The following is a 20,739-nucleotide window of genomic DNA, read 5'->3' as shown; positions in this document are numbered from 1 at the left end:
ATTTTTTTACCTGACAAAATGTGACAAATTTTGCTGATACAAGTATTTTGATTTTGAATTGTTTGCCCCGTGATATCCCCATTATGAAGGTGATAAAACACCAAACAAGTTTTACAGTGTTGATCTGCATTTTGATGAACTGGGTCAATGGAATGTCATAATTTGGTCGTGGAAAAGTCATGGAACAGTTGTGGATTTTATTGTCCTCAAGGTGCAGGAGCCCTGCCCCTAGTACTTTGGGTTTGGCGTGACTGGACCACCAGTCTGAAAAAAATGAAGGGGAAAAAAACAAAATCTCGTACTGGTTTGTAGTTCTTTTGATGGGTTTGGGTTGGTACAGCCCAAGCACCATTACTCTGGGGCTTTATTGTATTCCACTCTTATTTGAATCTACCCTTGGTGTCTACTAGACAGTGGTGATTTTTAGAATTTCGGTTGCATCCTGGCAAAAATAACACAAAGATGTATTAGCCATTTCAAGTTCTGCCCATGGCATCTGGTTTTGACAGAACATTTGCCATACTGAAGGGCCATACGAACTTCTTTTTTAATAAGTTGAGGCTTTTCAGACCTCTGTTTTACAGCGTATATGAGTGCGTATTCACTGGTTTCCCATGTTTTAGGCCTGTCCGTGTCCATAGTTGGCCTAGAGAGGGCGCTGCACCACTACACCCTGAGCCCGTCGGAGACACCCTTTGACATCAAGTCCGTTCCCTTGGAAACACAGCCGATCACCGAGCAGAAGAAACCAGGTAAACGCAGGTTTGACATTTCTGGAAGATTGTCGGATGAATGACAAAGATTCACAATCCATTTCTAGTTCAAATTTCTTATTTTAACGGAGGAAAGAAGATTCCTGAGTTGTTCGAGCGGAAAAAGTCCCACCACAGCTTAGCCCTAACCCCCTAGGGTATTCTGGTTAGAAACCCTGCTAAATGCACCAACATGCAACACTTGTTGTCAAAATGACAAACCTGCTCAGTATAGCAAGATCCATCAGGTGAACAATCTCAACGCTAAAGTGCATCAGAGACTGCAGTCACCAACTGCAGCAGGATACAGCTCTGGCCTTGTTTAATGAGACTAGCCCTGATTGTTTCAAAATTGACCGTTTATGCACTGGTGTTGATGGCTCCATGCAGCATGGTCCCACGGACGTTAACACCTGATGTACTGTGTTGCATCTGACAGAGTTAAGGTTAGCGGAATAGTGAAGAGTTTACAACGGACGTGAAAACAAAAGCATTGATGATTTGCTACGTGACTAGATTGACTTAAAATATACACATTGCAAAAGTTAGAGAGTAGAATCTTTTTCAAATTCAAATGAGAAAGATCCTGATGGATCAAAACCCGTGCTCTCTATTTTTGGCAAGAGTATGCAAAATCATGAGGTTTATATGTTGAGGCCATTTTTTGGCAGTGCATAATGGAAAAAAGTCCACATTCAACTGTGCCTATTTAGATTGATGTTTGTCTTAAGATAACATTCTGTTTTGTCTGTGTATGTAGATATGCTGCCCTCTTCCAGGCCTGCGGAAAAGCCCAGCGCTCCAGCCCAAGAGATTTATGCAGGTAAGGACACCAAGAACGCAATTACTTGGGTGTGACAACTTTTTTCAGTGTTTCAAATGTACCAAGTTTTTAAGCTTAAAAAATCTATACTTTTGTCAATGAAGGGCACGACCATTTACTATGTTTCTGTGGTTTTTGTTTGTTTGTTTTTGGGATGACTAGAACAACTGGCGGCCATTCCTGAGTTTGCCTCTTTGGGACCTCTTTTCAAATCCTCCAAGCCGGTTGAGCTGACCGAGTCTGAGACCGAGTACATGGTCCGATGCATCAAGCACACCTTTGCCAATAACATCGTGTTCCAGGTGAGTGGCTTTAGGCTGGCCATTCTGGTTGAATGACCCGTGTTATTTGAAAAGCATGATGCGCTAGTATAGACTCAGTGCATGAGCAATGCATGTGCATCGTTAGTCCTGGTGCGTTCCCGCACTGCGTGTGCGGGCGTGTTCATCTATTCAAACCGTGGACGGAAAATTCCAGGGAACAAAAGAGAACAATCAAATTAGGTTTTGCCCTTCACCGACGTTTTAAACACTGTATACTCAGTGTGTTACCTCCCGAGTGAAAGTTGGAAAAAACACTAGTAACACGGGTAACACACTGAGTATACAGTGTTTAAAACGTCGGTGAAGGGCAAAACCTAATTTGATTTATATCACCCCGGCGCCAAAAAAAAAAAAAAAAAAAAAAATTCCATCTTATAAAAGAGAACAATATCGTCCACGATTCCCAGCATACGTCCGCGATTGGGGTCGTGTACAAAACCTATGGGAGTCTTCCTAAAAAGTTGGAGTCATCGTTAGTCCTGGTGCGTTTCCGCAGGCGCGTTCATCTATTCAAACTGTGGACGAAAAATTCCAGAGAACAAAAGAGAACAATATCGTCCACGATTCCCAGCATACGTCCGCAATTGGGGTCATGTACAAAACCTATGGGAGTCTTCCTAAAAAGTTAGAGTACAAACAAAAGAGGGACAATAGGACGTCCACGATCGACGGTGTGAACATGTTTGTGTGTACTGGATCGTGTGTATGGCACAGAGTGGGCAAAACACTGAATGTGTACAAACCCTTGTCAGAGTGTTTAAAGGCACATGGGATCATTTGCTTTTCATGCATTCTGTTCGTTCCCAATAATAACACCACTCAAAATCCAAAGAAGAATGTTCAAAACCTAACCTGTTGAAGATTCAGCTCAGTGGATATTACAATTTTCGAGATTTTGAGAAAACAGTGATAAATCATACACAACCTTTCAATCATGAAACACGATTTCGTCCACACCACTCTGTATTTCTAAAAATCAGTCAATTGACTGATCGTTGGAAAGCACCTACATTTCTTTATTTCTTCTAAATGACAACAAGCCAGACGGAATAATTTCATGGGGTGTTCAGTACCAGTACCATCTTTAATCCAAGTAAGGTTTTTGATAATAATTTGCTAGGTTACTTTTGGGATAAATGCAAGTGATCATCCTTTATGCCTTAAAGCAATCTCAACAACATCCTCTGATTACGATTTCTCTGCTCTACACAGTTTGACTGCACCAACACCTTGAACGATCAGCTCCTGGAGAACGTGACCGTCCAGATGGAATCTGGAGACGGTTTTGAGACAGTTTGCCAGGTGCCCGCAGCCTGCCTCAAGTACAACCAGCCAGGGGTGACTTACACCTGTGTCTCTATGCCTGAAGATGCTACTTCTGGTAAGTTTAGCTCCAGAGAGCAAAATGTGACGAGTGTGTAGTCGCTAGAACTGCTTGCGACTTATAAGCTCTTATACAAATCTTGCAGAGTGAAAATCTACTTTTATACCTACATGTAAGGGTCTCTCATGCCCGGTCTATATGCGGGTATTGAAAAGACAGCGTCGCCATTGTAGTAGGCAAAGATTCTATAGCGCACCATGCAGTGGGTAGTAGGCAAGCCTTCAAAGTTTTGATGGGTGACAAAATCTGAGAAAAACTTGGTGCAAACCCAATTATGACAATCGTACACGGCACAGGTAGTGACCATTGTACCATTTGATAAAGAATTTGCGGTCATTTTACGTGAAAATAAGCCCGACTGTCTGGTTTACAATACACGATTTTGTAGCTAAAACCGAACGCTTGGCTACTGCAGTGGTGGCTGATCACAGACAAACAGGATGGTCATGTGGTACTTTAATGGCATACGATCGAACCTTAGGCTGCATCCGAATCAGTTGTCTAGAGCTAGGTCTAGGTCTGCGCCCATTGAAAATACGCGGGGACACACTGACAATCAGAGATGCCACTTTTCAGGTTTTAACCTGAATTCAGGTATTTTTTAAAAATGTGACAAATTAAAAGTGCTGGATTTGGTCTGAAGCATCCAGAAAACACATTCTCGAAAGGGGGTAAGGGTAGTTTCAGGTTTTTTAGTAGTGTTTCAGGCTTTTTATTGATATACTGGTGGCATCTCTGGACAATAGACGTAGCCGTAGCTCTGGAAGCCCGTTTCGTACACAGCCTTATTGTCCGTATCTATCAGGATATTATTTAAATGAAAAACCGAGAATGCTCTTTCTAATCCATAGGGCTAGGGATGTCCCGAATATTCGAATATTCGATCATCAACTGAGTATTCAAATAGCTTTTTGCCACTTTGAATATTCGAACACAAAAAAATGATGTACATACACACACGCCTGATATGTTACTTTATCATACAGTTGCAACATTTTATTGTCAGGTGCCACCACTTTTGTTGTCGATGGTAACTTCTTTTTCGACGGCAATTCATTGTTTCTATCATTTTAGCAAGTTAAAGCCTTTGACAGTTATAAAATGTTTACTGCAAAACACTCCATATTGATCGCCGCATGCAAATGTTAACTGTCGTGTATCTTTTGACCGGCGCTGCACGCAGTTGCAGCTGGCACTTTGGAATAATGAATATTCGGTCAAATACAGTTTCGAGTAATTGAATACTAAATTATTTGAAAACTTGCAACCCTACATATGGCGGATTTCTAAGACTCATTTGCGGAATCTCATCACAACAAATATTTACTTTAACAGTTTTACAACAGCATACACGATACAATCCTCCTTTTTGTCTATCTAAATATGTACGAGTCACAAAGATGTTTTTCAATGCATCCTCGCTTTTCTGCTGTTGTTTTTTTTGACATAGTAACTGGAACGTTCACCAACACCCTCAAGTTCATTGTGAAGGACTGCGATCCTAACACCGGTGAGGCTGATGATGACGGCTATGAGGATGAGTATGTGGTGAGTAGTGGACTCGGCTTCAAACTTTCAATTGTTTTATAATAATAATAATAATGGCAGGCATTTATATATCGCTTTTATGCTGCAACGGAGTATCAAAGCGCTTTACAAGTATAATTACCCCCGTTCGGCAGGCAAACACTCCTGAAACCTTCTCAACTCCCTGGGGAGCATACACGGCCGGTAGGCAGCCATTTCGGTGCTCTCGGCCGTAATCAACCTCTCACAGTCACCAACACTGCCCTCACAGGTACCCATCTACTCCTGGGTGGAGAGAAGCAATGCGTGACAAAGCGCCTTCCCGAAGGGCACACGCAACACAACCCCAGGCAGGACTTGAACCAACAACCTGCAGAATTACCCGCAGACCACAAATTCTAATGCTCCAGACCACTAGGCCACGGTACTCTACCTTCTTTTATGTTAGTCTACGGAAAAGACTGCGTCTTTTACCACCAGATTCTGACCATTCTAGCGGGCCCCTTCTATCGGGTTTTCCGTAACCCTTTGCATTACAAAAACCTGCCCCTGGCTTGCTAGCCGATTTAAATCCAGTATCGAGTAAGTTGTTCTTCAATGAAATCTAAATTTCTCTTTCCTTCCAATCTATCTAGCTGGAAGACATAGAGATCACTGTGGCCGACCACGTCCAGCGTGTGATGAAACCCAACTTCCTAGCCTCCTGGGAGGAAGTTGGAGAGGATAACGAGGTGGACGAGACCTTCGCCCTGTCGGCTAAAACCCTGGAAGGTTGGTGACCTAGAGGCCGTTTTACAAATCGTGGTCTTGTTTCAGACTTTGGATTAATCATGGCTCCTGAATCATTCACTGCTAGAACCATACCACAAAAATTCTCCCAACTTTGGCCATGGATGAGATAATTTGATATTTCTGTTACACAGAAACAGTTATATTTGGCCAGATGGTCTCCATTGGAAGCTTTAAATTCTTTGAGCTGAAGCTGGAGTCAAATTTTGGTTTGGAAGACCTCAATATGATTGGGTGATCCGCTATTAAAGCAAAAATAGATGGTACATTTTCTTCCCGATCATGTGCTTAAAATCCACATTGCCTTAGGCATACAAAAGCACTTTACCTTATTTTGCTTCTCTTACTATATCCAAGAAATGCATATTATACCATTTATATTTTATTAATTTTTTTGAAACACTACAGACATTTGGAGCTGACTACCAGTCTGTGGTGACTTTTTCATAATTAAACGAATCATTTTTGATGATTGTGGACTGTAGTTTTTTTTTTAAATTTAACCGAGGCAATGAGCACCATCATGTTTGTGATTCTTTGGCAATTAGCCGGTATAGACCACGAAAGTCTTTCGAATTATTTCCAGTGGGGTTCCTTGGTAGAAGATGTGGAAGGAAATTACAGTTTTCGTGGTGGGAGGAAAACCCCAGAATGATATTCTAGGGAAACCCACGGAATGTGGCAGGGACTGAAAACCCAATCCACATGTTGGCCCAGGCAGAATTTTAACCCGGGTCACAGCGGTGGAAGGCGAGGAAAGTACCGCTACACCAACCTGATCCCCCGATTCCTGAAGTGGCTTTGTGCTGTATTTCAGGAAATGGTGAAGAACAAAATCAGGTTTTTAATGAATTATAATTTTTTGATGTTTGTTGTTGCTTCCACAGAGGCAGTGAGCAACATCATCGGTTTCCTGGGCATGCAGCCCTGCGAGCGATCTGACAAGGTGAACGAGGGCAAGAGCTCCCACACCCTATGCCTGGCTGGGGTCTTCCGTGGGGGTCACGACGCCCTGGTCAGGGCCAAGCTTGTCCTACAAGACACCGTCACCATGCAGATTACCGTCCGCAGCACCGACCCGACCGTTAGCGAGGTCATCTCATGCGCTGTGGGTTAAAGGTTAAATGTTAAAGGTCAAATGTTAAAGGTCAACCTGGCTGCTTGTGCAGCTTGTCGAATTGTACTCCTTATAATAAACAGTGTATGGATTTAAAACTTATGAATAGTCACTAGGTGCATATTAAGTAATATCCAATCGGGATTAAACTGTCATTAATATCTAATGAATATTCAAAGCTGATGAATATTAATTTCGAGGACTTGTAATTGAATAAAATAAAGTTGACTCAATCTTTTATTCATACGAAGGACCACCCTGTTATGATAGTATTTGAGGGATCATTTCCAATTGTCTTGTGTTTTCTTCTTTGATCTAGGAGAATAATGCAGTCGACAAACACTTTTACACAGGGAAAAATGCTTTAGAATATGTCAGAAAGCATCATGCTTCTTGAGATGGACATGTTGAGAATTACTCACCATAAAAATAACCCTTGTAACAAACCATAGAAAATGTCGTGTAATTTATGACATTCACTCATCATAATAAGGGTAGTTCTTTGAATGTACTTGATGAAAACCATAGTATTAATGCTTTAATGGATTATGTCACTATTGTACTTTTATGTTTGGTGGTTCTTCAAAACTGTTGCCACTTGTATCCATCATTGGTAATTATTATGTTATTACATGAAAATACTTATATATTGCTCCCGGGTCAATATTGGATTTAAGAAAGCAAACTTTTTTGGCCGTATTTTATCACTGTTTCTCTTCATATTTTGAACCAAATTACTGTTCTGGTGAAAGATAAAACAGTTCTATTGTTCTGCACCCATTTCTTTAACACTCTAAAAGTAGCTTGTGCAACAGTTAAATGTATTCCACTGGAATCAGTCATGTCCCCCCCCCCCCCCCCCCCCGAGTTTGTCGTCACGTTAGATGCTTCCCATATTTATAGACCAAAATACTGTAATTTCCCAATATTAGGCCAAAAAAGTCTGTATCTGGTCAGACCAAAGTTCAGAATTGATGCGACGATGCGAGTTTTGTTTTTGAGGGCTCTTATTTTTTGAAGCATGGATTGTACAGACAAGGTGGGTACTATTTTGCTTTTGTGTGTCCTCATGGTGTCTGCCATCAGTTCCCTTGGTGCCCTCCAACATTTGCCTTTGTGCCCTTCCCCATTCCTTGGTGCTCCTCATTTGCCTTTTTGTCCTCCACATCTACTTGGTGCCCCTCATGTTGTTTCCCTCCTCGTTTGCCTAGGTATACCCTAAATGCTTTACTTCACATTTTCCATACAGCTAAGTCAACTTTTATGACTTGGACTTTGCCTCAAGAACAAGCCCTGCTACACATTCAGCGCAACCGAACCTGTTTTTAAACAGACATGAATTATTGACTGCCGGTGATCCAAGCCAGCTTTAAGACATTGCTTTGTTTGTGTTCGGGTTTTTTTGTGTGTAAATGTGAGTATGCCGCATTTGTTTAGACCATAAAAAGCAATTTGCAAAAAGCAAATTTGAACAAAAAAATTGACGCGCATATAAACTGACATCGACACGCGCGCTGACCAGAGACCAACTAATTTTTTTTTTTTGGCCTTAAACGTCCATAAAGCGTCCATTTTTGGCCTTGCATGTCTTTAAAATCACTCCTAGTTCTAGTGATGTACATGTACGTGCAGCGTAGAATAATGCAGTTTGTTTTAAGCCTGTATCACGTCACTACAACATCCAAATTTGTGTAAGGGCTACACGATCTGTTGTGCGTACCCGGGAAATGGTTGTCGATTGCACAAAACCCAATATAGCTCATGTGATCACAAAGTCAATATACTAACGTATTGGGGTAAAACTGCTTTTACTAGAAGTGTCTATTAATCACTGCTTGTCAGATTGAAGCTTAAGCCATTAAAGTAATCAATAAAGAATTCAAAAATATTCAAAATTTGGTGTGAATTTACAAATTTATTCTTGAGTTTGTATCCACAAAATTAAATGCTGGTTTAAATATTTGGTCATAAGTAGAATACATTTATTGCACAACAACAATTATACATGGAGTGAGTTCAGATTATGGCCATTTAGATTAACATACAAACATGTAGAAAATAATTGCTAACTTCCATCATAAGAAAGACAAAATGGGATTTTGTTTAATACTTGAAATGACATTTTGCACGCAGTATTTTTTATTTTATTTCAAACATTTCCTCTGTCGCAGTCATGGTCTGTCACACACCCATTTGCAGTTTCTGTGTAGTACCGTTTAATCTCAGTCCGGTGCCTATAAGGTATCCCTTTAGTGATGCCAAACAGCCTAGAAGAGACAGGGTGATGATCAGGTACAGCATACCCGACCAGCCGTAGTACTCCGTGATTGCTCCGACAATAGGCCCCTGTAGGACGGTACCCAGACTCCCAAAACCTGCATACCACAAAAAAATTTAAAAAGACAACAGACCATTAATACATCTGAGTGCAAATATTTCATTCTAATTTTCTTCTAACAAGTCTAAATGTGTGTTGTGTATAAAAATTAAAGGTAATGAACATCATTTGAGAAAAAAAAATGTGTTTTTACTGCTTCAAGGGACACTACAATAAATCTGAAGCAGGTGATTAAAAAAAAAATAACCTATCAAAATTTCAGCTCAGTAAATATACCTTTTAAGAAACAAATTGACATGCATCTTCATTTTTCTTGACGTAAAGCCTATGTTTCCGTTGAAAGCGCGATGGTTTAGTCCTTACCATCGCAAGGAATTGATGGTAATTCCTCTTTTGTCGAAAATGACCGCATATTAGGCTTAATGAATTCACAGGATGCATGATCCTATTATTTACTTCCAATAAATTAGGATATTTCATGACATTTTGATGGTTTCATTTTCGAATGTTTGCAAATGTTGTCCATTACTTTTAATTATTCAGATCATAAAGAATAGCGAGTAGGATAAATCGGCTTGCCTAAGGATACAAGGCATGGCCAGCAGCTGGATTTGAACCCCTGACCCACTAATCACAAATCCCAAACTCTGTACCATGATACCACACTCCCCCTCGATCAAAGAGTATATTTACAAAGTTTACCAACCGTTTACAAATCCCGAGACGGACGCTTGGATCTTTCGTCCATCCAGCTCTCCGAGCTCTGACGGTACTGATCCGCTTAGAATAGGATCCACGCCACAGTTGAAGGCCCCGGCTATCAGCATGAGGGTGAAGTTGGGGACTGCTCCCCAGGAAGCAGTCAGGAGGAAACAGACGAGGCTTAGAGTAGAGGCTAAGATGGCCAGGCCACTGCCTAGCAGCATCTGGCCTCTCAAGAACCTGGGAAGGAAAGATCAACGATCGGTCCACATTAGTTGACTACGGCTTGCAATAATATTACATGTACCTATGGAAGTTACTGAATCTTTTTTCAAAAGATGGATGTGTTGTTGCCAGCTGAAGTCAAGTAACTGGGATGCGGCCTAATTCTGAGAAAACATTTTCTGTTGCGCCACTAAGTGATAAACAGGATAGTTTGATGCACCATGATGTGACCAATTGTGCACAATACAACGCCAGGTGAGTCCCAGTCACAAGAAATATACACAGTGTGAAATTCTGGCTATTTTTTGCTTAAAAAGTACTTGGTTCTTGGCTGGTGATCCTCCAAATATTCCATCTGGGGAATTTAAACTGGAGGTGTGGTGAGGGTGGTCGAAATCAAATTTTGTCACAAAGAGCATTCTTAAAAGAGTCTGGGTTGGTGAGCGCCACTGTTGAGTCCGGGAGGTCATTCAAATTTTTAAAGTGTTCTTGGGGAAAATGAAGAAGCATACGAGTCGGTCCGGGTGAAGTTGGAACTGTGTATTGTGTCCTTGCCCAGATCTTCCAGTTTGTGGGGTGATGTAGTTTGTATGGTCAATGTCCATTCAGTATTTTAAAAGTATACCCACACTTGCCTGGAGACAATGCAAAGGCCTTTACCTGCTATTGGAGTGACTGCTTACCTTTGAATCAAGTACCCCAGTGATGCGCTGCCTAGTACTCCTCCGATCTCAAAGCTTGTGGGGAGCATTCCTGACCCTGCCTTCCCATAATGCAACTGTAGGTGACAAGAAATTGGTCATATTTTGAAAAAAATATCTATCACTGCGGTGATTTGCCTCCAGGGCAGAAATTAATTTTTTTTTTTCATAACGACAACTGTGTGTTGAATTTCTTTGCTCCCGGAATGGAAACTCCCACATTTAAACTTATCCTCACCAACCCCATTTTAAGCTGTTCGCACCAGAGTGTATGATAGATAAACACGAAGGGAGCGAGGCCGGAAATATCTGTCAGCGACCCTCTCGCAGCGAGCCAGGCCGGAAATATGAGTGTGCTGCCCGAGGGTGATGGCTTCAACCCGCCTGGCTTATAAAGGTCGAGTGAAAAGTAATCCCGTGCCTCGTTCCGTTCTTGTCAAAATAATCCCAGCATGAACTGGTTACACAAGGGGAAATGAAATAACAAAATTAGGGAAAAGGGCAAAAAAGATATTACTTATGTTGACTGAAGATCACTAAGCAACTGACCTGCTGATGTAGATACATTGGTAGCCACATGAACATGCAGTACCGCACAATCTTGATGCAAAACACAGATATTGCTACCTCTTTCAACATCCTGCATAAAGAAGATCAGTAAATAAATGTAATGCAATTTAAATAGCATGAGAATTAATAATAAAAAATAAATAAATAAAACATACTTATGCTAACTTACCTTTAGAAAGTTTCGAAAACAAAGTTTGTTTTAATAAAAACATCCCACCCCTGTAGGATGTGTATGTGAAGTTCTGAATACAGTGCAATTTCGCTTGATGTCATCAAACAAACGTTATGTCCTATTGTGAGGACACAATTGATCCTTGAGTTGTCTTTCAGAAGAGAAAGGTACCTGAATATAAGGCAACACAAAAAAATAGTTCTGCTTCCGATTACATGGCATTCAAAAATACAGTAGGTAGGTAGGGAATTTTTTTTGCCAATTTTTGTTGTGTACGATCATATGGAGGCGTCTGCGTGTAGTCAAGGGTAAAAGGTAGAAATTGATGGTTTTGGGTGTTTTTTTTCTCATTTTTCCCATAAAAAAATAGGGTAGGGCTGTCAGAATAGGGTAGGTAGAGAAACCGGAAGCAGAACTATTATTTTTTTGGCCTAATCAACTGTCTGATTTTGTGTCCAACAATTTTTCATGAACAATTCATAACGACTTACGGTAATTTCCACAGACTGACGAAGCTAGGTGTCGCGGGGTCCAATTTCTCCGAGACTGCAGACTCCAAATCTAACAAGCAAAAGAAAAAACCTGTCTTTTAAACTACAGAATTTATAACAAGTATCAATCGTGTTTCAATAATTTGTTAAATTTGTGATGAATGTAACCGAATGTGACACCAGAACAATTAAACATGTATCAGCTTTTACAAAGAAAATAAACAGTAACCCATTATTATATTTCATTTTATTTACAGATCAACGGAAAAATCAACAGGGAAATTCAAAGTATTCATCTTCACAATGTCTCTGTTATGTAGCATTAATTTAACTTTCCAAGTTCACATTGAAAATTAAAGGCAAAAGGTTGAAAAACTCAAGATACTGATGAAGAAAATAGTTCCCTTTTTTGAGAGTCTGATTTTATTTTGTCAAGAATGTACACTTTAATTCAAGATTCGGTTCCCAACGTACCTTTTCCTGGGATTACAACTTGAAGGTCTGATGGAGAATGAAGAAACATCAAAACCATTAACCCTATGCCACCCTGTAGGGGAACAAGAATTGGAAGGAAAAACACAAATGTGTCTCCAAAATCAGAATGGAACTTATCATCTGGGCCTAATTTCATGGCTCTGCTTACAGTTAGCAAAAGCCCTGCTTAGTATCCTTTTTCTTGTAGTAGAACATAAGCCATTTGCGAGTTAAATTTGAATAAAATCTGGGACGCTGACTTAATCCAATGCTTTGCACGTTTTAACTTTGCATTCTCCCGACCAAAGAGACTGTTACTATATCACGTGATTCGGGGCAAGCCTTATGCTAGCAACCCCCAACTCCGGCTTGGTCTGGTGTCTTTGTGCCATTCTCATCCATTGTTAACAATGTATTGGTGCTGAGCGTCTCTTATGTAACTATGCAAGAGCTTGCCCTACATCATGTGATATAGCAACAGTGTCTTTGGTCTGGAGAATTCAAAGTTAAAATGTGCCAAGCATTCTGAGCAAGTCAGTGTACCAGATGTTTTTCAAATTTAAATCTCAAAGGGTATAGGTCACTCGCAAATGGCTTACTGCCTGCATAAGGTTAACAAATTTCACGATTTAGCGAGGATTTTGGGATTATGCGCATGCATACATCCCCTAACTAAGGATTCTGTGTGTACAAGGTTGGCACAGACTTTTCTATGGGGATAAGCGCTGAAATCTATGGTTAGCAGTGCCATGAAATTGGGCCCACAGTGCTAAGTAATGTCTGCATTTTATGTAGGTTGTGCGAGTTGCAATATGTGCAAATAACAACACTGTTCAAAATTGGTAAGAAAAAAAATTGTAATCTTGTACTCATACTTACAAGTATGAATGATGGTATGAAGAAGGTGTCTCGCCAGCCATAGCGTGTCTGGAGGTGAACCTGTCAAATAAGACATCGTCAGCTCCCATTGGTGGAGCCCAAAATGCATGATCCAATCAAAGAACAAGGGGCGAGTCAACCAATTACATTTCAACTAGTATCATGAAGTATGGTATTCTGCAATGGGCATTAATATGCAGATTAGTTGACCTTAAGAGTTATTATTAAGCCAATCACAAGTCAAGTCATAACTTTGGCAGGATGAACAATGAAAATGAATACTTTTGTAACGGCTCATTTGTACAGCATGGGACTTGGCTTGGGACTGGATTACTTGCGATGGACTTCTGAATGACGTCTGGAGACTTGTGATGACTTACGCTGGTTGTGATTCTGGTTAACTTCGCTTAAATAACGTGCTGCTCTGGAGTTCATCACCATTAAGAGATACATATAAGCTTTCTAAACCACCAAATAAAACCCCCAAACCCCACAAAGTTCAAATAATAATAATAACAACAGGTTTTTATATAGAGTCTTTAACTAAGATCAAAGCGTTTTACATTATTATTACCCCTGATCATTATATTGGGCCAATGAAACATTCCAAATACCATCTCAGCTCCCTGGGGAGTATACAGCTCCATGCTGCCATTTTGGTGCAAGGCAGCTAAAATCAATCACAATAACCATCTCTGCCCTCACAGGTACCCATTTACTCCTGGGTGGAGAGAAGCAATGAGTGACAAAGTGCCTTGCCCAAGGGCACACGCACCACAACCCCAGGCTGGACTCGAACCCACAACCTGCAGAATTACCCTCAAATCAGATAGGGAATAACTTTTTTCCAACAATGTGACAAGCAAGCATGGAAGTCTTCTACACCACTTACTGCTAAGGCCGTCCCTAGGACTCCTCCGGCAAACGTACAGGTCCCCCAGATGCCAAAGATTGCATTACGGTGCTGGGTGGTATACCAGGCCCCTAGACCCTTGACACAACTAGGCCAGGCCTGCGACTATAGATTGGTGAAAATAAGAAACCTCGTAAAAATATAAGACAATGCTGGAAATATGTAAGATAACACAACACTTGTCAGCATAAAGCATAGCCTTGACCAAGGCTATCAGCTTGTTCCCATTATGAGCTTGTTCCCGCTACCGCACACCGCGCGCGCAGCAACACAATGTTGTACTATACCGTTAGCCCCAACGACCCTTGCGTGTGCTTTGTGTGCATGAACCTACGCCCCACACACACTTCCGCAAACAGCCGTACAGTAAGTCGAGGCGGAAGATAGCCTTGACGCAACCGTGTATGCTGAATATGATAATTAGTACGCGCTATGGTAAATAGTCTTCTCTCATTGGATAACGGCTGACAAAAAAATGAATATTTATTAAATTGCATAATACGACCAAAGGTTTATAAACCAGACGGCCTGTGGTAACAATAATTATTGTAAAACACCCCCTTAAAATCTTAAATAATAGTAGAATAATATTTATAAAGTAACACATAGTTTGGGTCGAAAATGAAAAGAAAAGGATGAAAAATTAGACCTTCAAAAAACGGCAAACGGTACAAAACCGCACGCCGGCAAAAACGATGTCACCATGCACAGAGGCCACGTTTGGGCCGTCCACTGTACGCACCGGCCCGGCTGGCGCCATCAGTAAGACACGCTGCGCTTTCACGTTCAGCGGCACAAAAGCGGCTCACACTATTGAGTATATCTACCGCTGACTTTTTTTGGGGGGGGGGGAATTCTTATAAGCTGTCAAGGGGATATGGGGAAAAAATATCTCTCCTTCAGCAAACTTATTCTGTAAGATTGATTTTAACTTGTATGAACAACTGATAAGTTATATGTCGTATGTACGACTAATATATCGACAGGGTACGACATATTTCGACAGGGTACGACTAATATCATCGACAGGGTACGACATATATGTCGACAGGGTATGACATATCAAACATATGACATAATGTCGACAGGTGCCGGTACGACATATATGTCGTGCATAAGTCGAGTCGACAGGGTACGATATATGTCGCATACGACAAAGTCGTATATAAGTACGATTTAATATCTCGTGTGTACAAAATATGAATTGTAACTCATATGTTTGACTTGTTTGTCGATTATGTCGTACATACAACAACATATCTTGTGAGAACGCCTTGTATCTCGTGCGATTTACATCTACGACTTACATGTCGTACGTATGTTGTAGGTACAACATACGATTCATACGTACGCGTTAAAATACATGTGTCGTACGTATGAGATGTATGTTGCACATGGTACGAATTCAGTTTTTTTCACCATGTACCTGACAGTTTCATATCATTTCCATCCCAAAGTCAATAGCTCGTTTCTTGCAGTTAATTCATACGGGTGCTTATAGATACGAGTTAACCTGCATTCGATTAAATGGGTACGATTTGACCTGGGTCCGAGTTGACCTGTTCCCTACATTCGCTGTCAGAATAGCACGGGGCAGGTAGCGGCGTGATAATGTACGCTGTTGCACCGACAAAACGTCGGCGGACTGTCTTGAACTGTCCAATTCGCAATACATTGGAAATAGTATCATTTTGAACGATTGTTCACTCATATAGCGGCATATTTAATTTGTTTGTAATGGGATTGAAATACCTGGACATATCATGGTTTGAGTGAGTGAACATACATGTACATGTACGTGGTGTATGCAGTAATTTGCGGGATCATGAATATGTATGTCGCGGGTCAAAGTTTACGGGCTTTGATTGGATATCGTGTAATATATGCGCATCAGAAATTTTCGGCCGATTTCGGTCGAAACTATAAAGAAACACATAAGGAATTCGCCACGGTTGCGTCAAGGCTATCTTGCGCCTCGACTTAGTGTACGGCTGTTTGCGGAAGTGTGTGTGGGGCGTACGTACATGCACACAAAGCACACGCAATGGTCGTTGGGGCTAACGGTATAGTACAACATTGTGTCGCTGCGCGCGCGGTGTATGTGCGGTAGCGGGAACAAGCTCATATCGGAACAAGCTGATAGCCTTGGTCAAGGCTACATAAAGCAGGGCCTAATTTCATGGCTCTGTTTACCGTTAGCGAAAAATTCTCGCCTACTGCACCAGAACATTGCGTGCTTACGATAAGCGTATTTCATGGATTAGCGAGGAATTTTGGCTTATATGCATGCGTATAATCATATACTAGTTTCACAAACTCATAGCGAAACACGGCTGCTGCAGCGTGTGTAAAACTAAGGCCGTTCAGTTGCCCATAGACCTTTATCATGCTGCCACCATTTCAGTCATATTCCCTGTATCAAATAACAGTACTGAATGATAATGTTGTTTTTGCAAAAAGGAACCAGACTTTTTTTTCGCCTTCCAGCCTCGCTTTGGTTACGTTGATTTGAATGGGAAGAAATCAAGATGGCCACAACATGATAATGATCTATTGAGTGAAGTCACAACTTCAGTAATATATTGTGATATTATGGAGGGCTGGCCAGAAGCCCACAGGCTAAATCTGACCCAATGATTTGCAATGTATAAATTTACATGTTTTATGAACAACTTGAACCAGGGTAAAGCCAACCTGAGCGGCTCCGTTGATGAACAGAAGGACAGCATAGATGTAGAAACTGTGCCACAAACCAAAAGATGCCTGGGAATGGGAGAAAAGGGGGAAAAGCATGTAAAAAAATGTCAAAAATTCATCAAACATTGGAGGATTCAGATCTGTTGAGTTTCAAAAACAAGGTTGTGTTTTTCATTGCATTACTATTGTTCAGTGGGATTTTGATGAGAAAAGAGGTACATTGTTCCTCCTCTAAAAACATGGCTACAAAGTGGTTTCACCTTTCAGAATTATCCGACTTACCATAGACATTGCTGATGTCATGAGACAGACGGCTAGTGTCCTACGAGCACCGTACTTGTCAGCACTGGATCCAAACACAATCTGGAAGAAATTAAGGCAAGATTGAGATTGCAAGTATCTGTCATTTTGTCTGTTGATCTAACTAGTTGATCATGCTAATAAGCCTTTTCGGAGTTCCAACTGCGCGCATTCGTAACCTGTGACAACGCACATTGTTTGTCTCGAATGCCCTTTGACAGTACCCACAATGCACAAACAGCCTTTTTGTAAAGTCAGTGGCGCGATGTTGTCAAAGGCCATTAGAGACAAACAATGCGCGTTGTCACAGGTTACGAATGTGCAGTTGGAACTCCGAAAAGGCTTATTTGCTTACACCAGAACTATACACTGTAGGAAGTGCGGACAGCTACCTCACAAGGCTATAAAATGTAAATCAGCTGGCGACAACGGATCGTGTTGGCTTATCATTTTCTTTATTTTGACGCCGGATTTCCAGTGATGACCACATATGGGAATAGATGAAGTTATTATTCAGAACTTGGTCCTGGACGCTCATATTTTTACATGGGGAGAGAGCTGGATAGTGTGGCTACATTTTCCAACAAGTTTCGAGTCCGCAGACCAACCATAACTGGATATAAATCCAGCAACAAATTGAAGAAAAAGATTAGCCAACACATTTGTTGTCCCTAGGTGTTTGTCCTTTGCTAGTTGATGTGCATATTGAAGCCACATGAGGTAGCCGCGTGAGGTCGCTGTGCACGCTTGTGCTTCATACAGTGCGTAGTGAACAGCTAGTATTTATGAGAGCAGCCGAGGCTAAATTTGCAGCATGGCTAAGTTTACAGTATCTAAAGATTGTGTAGGACTTGCAAGCTCAGTTGATTGTGCAGAAACATATAAATTCCGCAAACCCATTTCTGATAAAATGCTATTTTTTGTACTGCATGTGATTGGTACATAGTGCAAAGTCGCCTTGCTTGATTGGCTAATAATGCGCCAACAACAAATGGCATTTGTAGTGCAGCGTAATTTCCCACTCACACAATGTCACATCTATACCTGAACAGCTGCATATGGAAATAGCATTGCAGTATCTAGCCATCCCAGATCAGTCCTTGTCATAGACAACTCATTGGATAGATCCGTCTTCACCTATTATACAAAAAAGGGAGGAGAAAAAATACAAATGACAAAAAATCTATGCTGCATAAATCTGGTTTTCGAATAAAAATAATGTTGATGAATATTCAGAGCCTTAAAGGGAAGATACAACATTTGCAAACATCAAAAAACGAAATGATCAAATTATCACGAAATATCTTACTGGACTGTTAGGAATGACAGTCCAAAGCATCCTGTAAAATCGTGGCTCCTGGTGTGCTGGCATTTTAAAGAAAACTTGCATTTTTCCAACGCTGGTCGGCCGACCAGCGTTGGAGAAAACTGGCTTTTTTCAAAAACTGCTCCGCATTTTCTTTGCATTTGTTTTACACATTTGTGAAATAGTACAAGCCTGCTAGACTGATTCTCTATAACCTTACAATGCCCAAAGTCTATAAATTGCTCCGTTTATCTTAAGTGGGGTCAGGGAATCAGACTACAAGAACATGGTTGGTTTTCTTGTTTTTTCCAGCATCTCTGAACCAGAAACGTGAAGTAAGTCAGTTTAACAATATTTGCTATAACGTACTAATCCTCCAAATCCATTAATTTCTGAATATTGCAGCAAAAGCAAATGTTGTACATTCCCTTTAACTCTTTGCAAGCCCATATTTTGGCATATTCTTGTCACTATCACAAACTATCAAAAGACCTGACCCCCACCTCTCTCGGTAGATTTTGTTCAGGCTGGTCACCAACTACCACAAATCCCTCAGGATTACAGCAGATAACTGCCAAAGCCTGTTTAAGTGGTTTGATAGATTGGTTGACCAGTAATACTGGTACAGCTTGTGTAGCAGCCATTTTGACCTGTCAATTGTACCAATATGATGCCAGCGTACAGACCTGTTCAAAATTGTAACCTGATAGATTTTGATCCATAGGCTAATACTAGTGACAGAGTCACTGAGGGAGGGGGGTTAAGATGATCGTGCAAGTTCAAAGATAATTGTGCATTTTTAAAAATTCCATCTTAAAGCAAAGATTCCAAGCCAGTTCGCCCTGGATGATCTTAAAAGCAAAGGTTTTGTGGTATTTGGAACGGATGATGGATAAACCAGGCATGCAACTGGGAAATCACAAAAAAAGAGGAAATTCAAGTTTTTCCCAGACTTTGTACAGTGTTTTTCTATTTTCAATAGCACACCTTGGAAGTTAAAAAAAGAGGAAATCAGCTGATCCGAGGAAAAGTTGCATGCCTGATAAACACGCAGCGCAGGGAACAAGGCCGGAAATATGAGTGTGCTGCCCGAGGGTGATGGCTTCAACCTGCCTCGCTTGAGGTCAAGTGAAAAGTGATCCTGCAGAAACAGACAGGCTGGACATGCTGGACAAGAGAATTAAACATATTTACAGTGTTTTTAATACGAGTTTTCTAGCACGGTTTTACAAGAATTAAAAAACACTGCCATGTGGGCATTGTTGTCCACATCGAGGCTGGTTTGGAGATCGCAGCGTCCACTGCACGATGTGGAAAGTGACCGATAGAGTCTAGAATTAGAAGTTCTGACTTGCAAGTATTTGATTTTACGATGGATTGGTCAACATTTTTGCTCTTTTTTTTTCAAAAAATAAATAAAAATCCAAGCGGCCGCCAAAAAGGAAGAGGGTGGGGATGCTCAACAAGTTTTAATTTTCACTGCACCTAATGGAGAAAAAAATAACTAGTAGATCTTTTCAACACAATACTTACAACAGCTAGGGGCTTTCTAAGCAAGTAGGTGCCTGCATATGCCGTCCAAGTCAGTGCAAAAATACACGCCTGATGATGCTTGAGCTGCATTCTTCAGTTATAATTTAAAAAATGACAAAAAAGTTGCTTTAAATATTTAGTTGATTAGCCCATGTGGACTCCCTTACCGCACTATGTTACGAAGTGCAGTAAGGGAGTCTGATCCAGCTGGGCTTATCAGCATTTTGAGCAATATATCAATCATTTCAATAATCATCATTTCAAAACTGTTGAAAACTTAGCTTGCGTAACTCCAGCTGACATGTTCCATATTTATTCACATATTCATTCACATGTGAATGAATATGGAACATGTCAGCTGGAGTTACGCAAGCTATTGAAAACTCATGAATCAATCAGTCACCGAGATTGGAGGTTTAGTGCAGAGTGAGATGAGAAGCATTTCCAACAATCCAACATTGTCCACATGTTTGTAAAATGTTCTTGACTCTACCCAGGAAGCTAAATAAAAAAGGACTTTGTACATAACCATAGAAACATAGAGTGGCGTCTAGGTACTCAATTTTTTACCACTTTCATGACTTATGGCGGTACCTTGAATTGCCAGAATTGCAGACGACAGAGCAGAGCAGATTCTTGTTCGATGTTTTATAGTTCTACAGCATCTGTGTGAAGTTCTGTGGCGCGCTGATGGTCACTTGAGGGCGCTCTTTAATAAACAAC

The 20,739-nt window shown here is 40.9% G+C and overlaps 2 protein-coding genes across 6 annotated transcripts in view; one reads left to right on the top strand and one right to left on the bottom strand.

Moving 5' to 3' along the window:
- The window catches only part of LOC119737326 (coatomer subunit gamma-2-like), a 42,002-nt gene extending 34,527 nt beyond the window's left edge, over positions 1-7,475 (top strand). Inside the window, exons 15-21 of the mRNA XM_038211590.1 lie at positions 624-752; positions 1,513-1,575; positions 1,738-1,877; positions 3,111-3,279; positions 4,733-4,830; positions 5,445-5,580; positions 6,486-7,475. Coding sequence (XP_038067518.1) covers positions 624-752; positions 1,513-1,575; positions 1,738-1,877; positions 3,111-3,279; positions 4,733-4,830; positions 5,445-5,580; positions 6,486-6,715 — 965 coding nt within the window. The 3' untranslated portion in view covers positions 6,716-7,475. The remainder of the gene's footprint in view (positions 1-623; positions 753-1,512; positions 1,576-1,737; positions 1,878-3,110; positions 3,280-4,732; positions 4,831-5,444; positions 5,581-6,485) is intronic.
- A 1,128-nt stretch (positions 7,476-8,603) lies between these two features.
- LOC119737327 (putative glycerol-3-phosphate transporter 2) lies at positions 8,604-20,733 on the bottom strand. 5 transcript variants are annotated; one of them, XM_038211591.1, is made up of 13 exons: positions 20,420-20,499; positions 20,017-20,107; positions 18,222-18,314; positions 17,160-17,240; positions 16,875-16,943; positions 14,160-14,285; positions 13,268-13,327; positions 12,389-12,461; positions 11,915-11,984; positions 11,231-11,321; positions 10,664-10,758; positions 9,760-9,995; positions 8,604-9,090 (listed from the first exon to the last, which is right to left on the bottom strand). In XM_038211591.1, the coding sequence occupies exons 1-13, from the start codon at positions 20,482-20,484 to the stop codon at positions 8,897-8,899; spliced, it is 1,344 nt and encodes a 447-aa protein (XP_038067519.1). In that variant the 5' UTR covers positions 20,485-20,499; the 3' UTR covers positions 8,604-8,896. The 5 variants fall into 5 exon arrangements, with proteins under 5 accessions (XP_038067519.1, XP_038067523.1, XP_038067522.1 ...); XM_038211592.1 differs by lacking the exon at positions 20,420-20,499 and adding an exon at positions 20,611-20,733 and having other exon boundaries at positions 8,897-9,090; XM_038211593.1 differs by lacking the exon at positions 20,420-20,499 and adding an exon at positions 20,587-20,669 and having other exon boundaries at positions 8,897-9,090.
- Positions 20,734-20,739: the final 6 nt, after the last annotated feature.

Source organism: Patiria miniata, unplaced genomic scaffold (genome assembly GCF_015706575.1).
Source record: "Patiria miniata isolate m_02_andy unplaced genomic scaffold, ASM1570657v1 HiC_scaffold_3, whole genome shotgun sequence".
Taxonomy (NCBI): domain Eukaryota; kingdom Metazoa; phylum Echinodermata; class Asteroidea; order Valvatida; family Asterinidae; genus Patiria; species Patiria miniata.
Note: the sequence above shows the minus strand (reverse complement) of the source record. Positions and strands in the feature narration are given on the sequence as shown.